Here is a 6,775-nt window from a genome sequence, read left to right as displayed (position 1 = left end):
AAAAAAGGAAAGATATTAATTGTTTAACGGTAAGTGTGACGTACATATTTTCACGTACAATAATATGTAATTAATATTATAATATAGCATATATTGGGGATCATTAGATATACAGCCTAGAAGAAGGATCAATAACAAAAATGACGATAACTCGCATAGCATCAGTCCATTTTTGCTAATACTCATTTATAAGGAATTCCTCAAGATCTCAAACCAAATCAATGAGCTAACCGTAACCGTTAGTGAGGTAACGAAATATGCGTAAATTGTTAGACAGAAACACGAATGAAAACGAACTACAAACTCAAAGAACAGAACGTTGCGGCAAGACGTATGCCACCTCACAGAGCGGGAACAAAACAGGATCGCTCAAGCTTTCTTTCCTCGGCAAAGATGGCGTCTTGCCTATATAGACTATATGCAGAAGCAATGATGCAAAAACAAATGGCTTAAGAATGGAAAGCAAGAACACAACACGACACCAACGATCGACATGGGGGTTTAATAATAACAGACAGTTTTCTTGCTGTGTGCTTTTCCTTCTATCCACCCTCATCAGTGTGCCGATCCATTAGCGTAGTTTTGCATCAATGTTTTCCGCTTGGATCATTGGGTACTTTTATGACTGGAGTACGGTTTTGCGTTTTTTTCTCCTTCTTTTTTATTGCATTTTGGCTAAGAAACATGCTTGGTTTATATTGCAGTATCTTTCTGGCTTTCTGGATGTTTGGATCGCTGCCAAACAGAATGTTGAGAAGGATGAAATTAACGTAAAAGAGACTGCAACCTCGGGGTTTAGTTTGAAGTTGAAGTATGACACAATAATAATAAAAATTCGATTGGAAAAACATGCACCAAAAAAGTCTTCAATTTGGTATGCAAATGAGTTTTGATAAGAATAACCATGAGAGGAATAAACGAACAAACAAATGAACCAACATCGAAATAATTATCTTCTACTCATTAACGATAGAATGGCATACAGCAAACGAATCGACAGCTCAGCAAACCGGAGAAAACCCATTCGCTGGGTCGGTTAACCAAATTAATCAATATGTGAATTTTTGCTTCAATCTTTTGTGGGATTAAAATGGGGTGCAGTGTATAAAATAAATTTTAAAAATTTATTAATATAAACGTACCCTATCTCGACTGTATCATCTGACGTTCTGATGGATGAGTTGCATACATTCTTTAAACAACGGACACATCTGAACCCACACAGAAAATGGCTGGAAACACTTCAAAGTGCAAGCTAGGTGTGTGCGAGCAACACTGAAGCGATCATGTCTGTCTATCTTGTGAATTAACGGATAGCAAAATAATTTTATAATTATTTTGAAATGTTGATAGCCGTATGTTGTTTTATATTTATAAAGGCTATCTAAATCAAAATAAATTATTAAATATTAATTCTATTCAAAGTATGGTCTTTCAATTCAAACAAGGATTATATTGCTCAAAACAACTAAATAAATGGGACGCGTTAAACGAACCATTTTTGGTGCTTCATTGAACAATCACATGGAGGAAAATGGTAAGTATTCTTCAAATTTTCATTTCAGAATCAGGGAGTAATATAGATGCAGTATAATGCCAGATGCGTTGCACAATACTTCAACAACTTTAAGGTCCTTTTCAATCAAAATAAAGCATGTTAGATTTCCATTGGATGTAGCTAAAATTTAAATATCCTAAAAATAAACATCAAGCGTAATTTCCCTACAGATACTAACTTCCCTTTAAAACGCATCCATTACTGTAATTTCAGTAATGTAATTCCTATGAATTAAATCACCATTAATAAGGGAATCTTATTGGCATGGGACAAAAAAAGCGATACCTTACAAATTTATCGGCAAAATGTATTGAAGCTCTACGAAAACATTATTTACGATATGGATTCCATGCTAAATAATACTCTTTTCCATTTCTCTGCACACCACGAAGCGTATAGCAACACAAAATTAAATCGTTTCCTTCCGAGTTCTGGTAATATTGCAGGTGTTTACGCTGACTGCCGGGAGTGTTTCACATTTCGAGTAATCTGTTGCTTAGCATTCATATCACGAACATGTAATTGTAGGCTTTTCATTGTATTAACAAACCATAACATTGAGTTTTTGCCTTTCCTAACAAGGACAAACTTCAGTGCAGTTTCTCATTACTGAAAATCTCCAATGTGTTAGAATCGTACGATGACGGAAGGCAAACAATATAGCGAATAAACGTGATATTGCGAATACTGTAAGAAATGTTGGTTGCTTATTCCTTTATATATCATTCCTTGATAGAAATCATCGTTAATTTTTCCCCTTAGTCGATTCCCAAGTTGTGAATTTGAAGCCATTTTGCCAAAATACTTTATTTTGTGATCTATTAAACCAGTTTATAAGGTATTTATAATCATCATAAAATAAAAGGTTTTCAGTTATCCGATTCAAACTAAATGTTTCAGTAGCAATTGCTCTGTCCATTTCAAATTTGGTCATGTCATCCAAAACTTTCTGATATGCGACGAAAGCTGATCCCAAATTATCAATTATTCGAATATTTTCAGATAAAGTGTGCGAATAACCTTTAATAGGTAGGTGTAATTATGAAGTGACCCAAACGTGTCGCTATAATTAAAGTGATGAACGTAGGACGATCATTTTGTTAAACAAGAAGGTAACGAGTAAGTTACAATAAAGTAAGAGCTACACTTGGCTCACACGTAAATTAAAAACAGCGCATCATTACTTTTACACTAAATGTAGAAGAAAACGGAGGCGACCTTTTTAGCTTAAATTTGTCTATTTACAAAAACAATAGAACCAAACTGAACCCTTCGTTAGAACGGTCAGGTTATATTAAAATAATTTACCACGTAGCCGGATAGTCAATCCTTGCTATGGGGGAATGTTCCAGATGAGAAACACGGTAACGGTTGCATGTCTATATAACAAATCAGTGATCGTTCTGCACTCCGAAGGGCAGTTTCCTTCAAACGTCGATCGAATACCAAAGTGACAAAGTAGTGGTAAACGTGTGCATTGTACCCAGGAAGGAGCAATAAAAGTAGGATCCAACTTCGGTTGTGTTCGCGGATATTAAAACTGTAGATTATTCATGAAGTATGATCTGATCTTCACGGTTCCTAAATTCTTTGTGTTTCATTAAAAGTAGCAGTCATTTGTGCTATCCTTTAAACTGTATCAACCGTACATTACTACATTTCCCCGTGCATAAGATGCACCTTTTCGTGTCACTATTTTTCAGAACACAAAGTTCACATGGTATTATGTTTCTACTGGTACAAAACATCCGAAAACTTATGGTTATTAGTAACTAAACCCATTTTCAAAAATTTCAACATCGACATTTTAAATGGGAAAATACAATATATATGCATTGCTGGGTTAGAAACCGTTCACCCGATATATGAGCTGCTACTTACATGGTAGGTTATTCAACAGTATTTTTGAAGTGTTATACCTGCAAAGGAAAAAGAGTTATATTAGCCAAAATATTCTTTTCTGTTATCATTCTAAAAAAAACTTACCTACAATAGTCCCTGTCGATGCTGGTTGGTTGGTTGATTCGTCCGTTAGGGACATTCCTGCGACGTAAAGCCAAACTAAATGTGCTTCTTCTCCACTTCCCGGAGGATGCTCCTCCCAATAATGCAGTTTTCTGCGCCTTCTTGAATTGTTTTATATTTTCACACACTTTCAGCGAAAGGTTTCCAAACGTCATATGCTGATTGTTTAGCCTGGATTACAGGCACAAGGCGGGACACTATCTGCTGGAACCGGAAGCTATCCCCTCAACTTCTCCTCCATGTCTCGTGTGAACAACCACTCCACACCGATTGTACTTCCGCGCAAGCAAAGATGGGAAGTGACCTGGGACATGCTGTCCCACAGCTGCACCTGGCGGATTTCACTGCGCTAATTTGTACACACCCGTTGTATGCAATCGCACTGTGACGCATTATTCTCCCGCCTCGGGACGTTTTCTTCCTGAATCCGAATCGGAAGTCCTACGCACTTGGCGTATTTCACATTTTCCGACGCGAGTCAAACTACGGACGATGTTATATGGGGAACGCACTAGATCACCAGCCACACGGGTTAGTACGAGCGTTCGATCGAATGGAGCACCACCAAAACGGCCTTCGTTTATTTGTGGACGAGAACGAGGCGGAAATGTTACAAGAGGGAAAAAAAGACGTTCAGCACCTCGGTCCGAAAAACATCACCGCTGGTTTTATGGATATTTACTGAAAAACTTCGATTATCCGGGGCCCCGGATTGACGGATGGCACGAACTTTAGAAAATGGCTATTTGACATAGATTTAGAAGCTCCCAGGTGTGTATGACGTGTAGTTGAGTACTGGAATGTTTGTTCGGCGCGTGCTGAACAAATTCACATTCGATGTTTTTGAAATAACTGTTTGATTTACACTGAATTGTACATATTTAACTGCAATATACACCGTTCAAAATTATTAATTAGGCTTTCGACGAAGAATGCCTAGTTGCGAATCTCAGAATAATCATTTTAATGCGTTTTATTTCTCATTTCACAAATTCTTAAACTTAATTTGGCAACCATGCTATTGCTTCCCTAAATACCCTACAAGGTACGCAGCTCTAAACACGATACACAGATAGTGATAGAAAACACAATATTCAGTTTCAAAAGAAAAAAAGTGACTAGAGAGTAGATGAAAAATCTTAATCACACTACAGGCTTTGGAAATCTTAAACTAGTAGTTTGCAAATCGTTACATTCGTCGCATTTCACACCACACACAACTAGAATAAGTTGGATATCCTATTGGGAGATTAAGGGTTCTGACTAGGAGCAGGCGGAGGCGGTGGTGGTGGTTGACTTGTCGTACTGGTTGAAGAAGTGCCGCCGATCTGCTGGAGGGTTAGATCCTGATGGGGAGCTTGCAGCAGCTGCTGCAGCTTGAGGGCCGAAGGCATCGTGCGTAGATCCACCGTTGGGATACTGGCACCGGCAGCACTCTGTATGTACGCTAGCAGTCTGCAATGGGAAACATATTCGAATGTAAGCAATAGAGCATATCGCATCGCCTTGTGTCGTTGCAAACCTTCTGAGCTCATCCAGGGCATTCGCCTGCATGAGAATGTAGTTCTTCGCCAATAGCAGCGTGGCAATCTTGGAAAGTTTGCGCACCGAGGGCGAATGTGCGTAGGGTATAACGCTACGCAGCTCGTCCAGTGCGTCGTTCAAATCGTGCATCCTGCGACGTTCCCGTGCGTTAATGTTCAGTCGGACCGATTTCCCCTGCCGGTTCTTTTGCTTCCCGGTGCCACCCGGCGGGACGGACGCGTGATGATGGGGCGGTGGACTAAAAAGACTTCACATTGGTTAGAAGCGGGGCCACAAACAGGGGTGTCTTTAACATCCAGAATCGCTACCTTTCAGAACTTCCTGAGGGACGATTTTCATCCGTATGGATGGAAGAGGATGCATGCGGCTGGGCGTAGAATCCACCGAGGCCCACCGTACCGAGTGGAGTTCTGCGGCCAGGAACACTTTGCGGCGGGCTCGGCGTAGGTTCCGGCGGGTGGCTATGTACACCATGGGAAGCCGGTGGCCCCAGATGAAAATTGAAAGGATTGTGCGGTGGATCCATCCCCTTGGCAAGCCTGAAAGAACAACGTTATATATTTGTTTATTGGTATGAAATTCAAACAGAACTTGAAAGTCCCGAAGACAACCGGAAATGCAACACGTTTTCTTTTCAACTGACAGTTGACGGTGCGACATTTTAAAAGCTGCTTACAGTGGTTCAAAAAAGCCCAGCTAGATGGCGCTACAGGCACACATCCTTGAGCTTTCCTCTCGATATCCTCGATGAAGAGTTCTTTGGTGGCTTTCCACGGGTGGTTGTTGAGGGAAAACGAGATGTGCAAATCATCACCCAACGAAAGGCGTCAGAACTAATTGAAAATAATTTCTCACTTGACGGTTTCCTATTTCTTACCCAAAACTTGCTTACCTTCACCTTCAACGTGCTGACGGGGTGTTGTAATTCTAGTAGCCGGATTCACACACAATTAGGATGGATGATGGTTATTTGTGAGTTTGTTTTGCGAAAATCGCCCACCGATACGACAGGATACGCATCAGCAGACAGGATTGGTGTTTCACTGCCTATCCCGACACATCCGTCCCACAAATGAAGAGCACCACATTAAAGGGCAACGCGCTAACCAAACCACTAACAACAACCCATCCGCGCTTTGGCGAGCGTCTTGAACTGGCAGTGCTGGCTGGCCAATTAAGATCGAATATGATTGCACAAACAAACGGACCAAAACCACCACCAGTTAACGTGTGGAGAAACCCATCAACACCATCGCACATCAAACTCCCGAAGCGGCCATTATTTCTGCGTACGACAAACGAAATCGGGAAACAACAAAACACGGTACGAAATGTTCGCGGAACGGAGGACGACCACGCAACCGCCAGGCACCAGCACCGGGGGCCCGAGATGTGTTGATGATGATGATGATGCTGCGGTTTTGCGTTTTGATGTGCGCTCTAATTCCAGCTGATGGCCGTTGATGGCGCTGCTATCCCTGTAGGGCATTTAAACGCGCACGGACACAAACAACCGCACTAGGACGCTGTTTCGCACACACCATGGCAACGCGCCAGCAATCCGAACGAGAGGAAGAAACATCCTGCTCGCACCAATACCACTGTGCCAGGATGCATGAATCGGTTGTATCGCAAACGGGAGGGAAA

The 6,775-nt window shown here is 41.1% G+C and overlaps 1 protein-coding gene across 1 annotated transcript; it reads right to left on the bottom strand.

The window, feature by feature from the left end:
* Nucleotides 1–4,559: 4,559 nt before the first annotated feature.
* On the bottom strand, nucleotides 4,560–6,478 carry LOC128303472 (class E basic helix-loop-helix protein 23). The gene is made up of 4 exons (XM_053040439.1): nucleotides 6,021–6,478; nucleotides 5,437–5,667; nucleotides 5,106–5,366; nucleotides 4,560–5,038 (listed from the first exon to the last, which is right to left on the bottom strand). The coding sequence occupies exons 2-4, from the start codon at nucleotides 5,652–5,654 to the stop codon at nucleotides 4,834–4,836; spliced, it is 684 nt and encodes a 227-aa protein (XP_052896399.1). The 5' UTR covers nucleotides 5,655–5,667; nucleotides 6,021–6,478; the 3' UTR covers nucleotides 4,560–4,833.
* Nucleotides 6,479–6,775: the final 297 nt, after the last annotated feature.

Source organism: Anopheles moucheti, chromosome 3 (genome assembly GCF_943734755.1).
Source record: "Anopheles moucheti chromosome 3, idAnoMoucSN_F20_07, whole genome shotgun sequence".
Lineage (NCBI taxonomy): Eukaryota > Metazoa > Arthropoda > Insecta > Diptera > Culicidae > Anopheles > Anopheles moucheti.
Note: the sequence above shows the minus strand (reverse complement) of the source record. Positions and strands in the feature narration are given on the sequence as shown.

Excerpts from the sequence above, each read along its gene's own strand:
- LOC128303472 (XM_053040439.1), bottom strand. The coding sequence starts at position 5,654 with ATGGATCCACCGCACAATCCTTTCAATTTTCATCTGGGGCCACCGGCT. Across the intron at positions 5,367-5,436 it reads CCCTCAGGAAGTTCTGAAAG|TCCACCGCCCCATCATCACG; the intron begins GTAGCGATTCTG and ends AAGTCTTTTTAG. Across the intron at positions 5,039-5,105 it reads GCCCTGGATGAGCTCAGAAG|ACTGCTAGCGTACATACAGA; the intron begins GTTTGCAACGAC and ends TTCCCATTGCAG.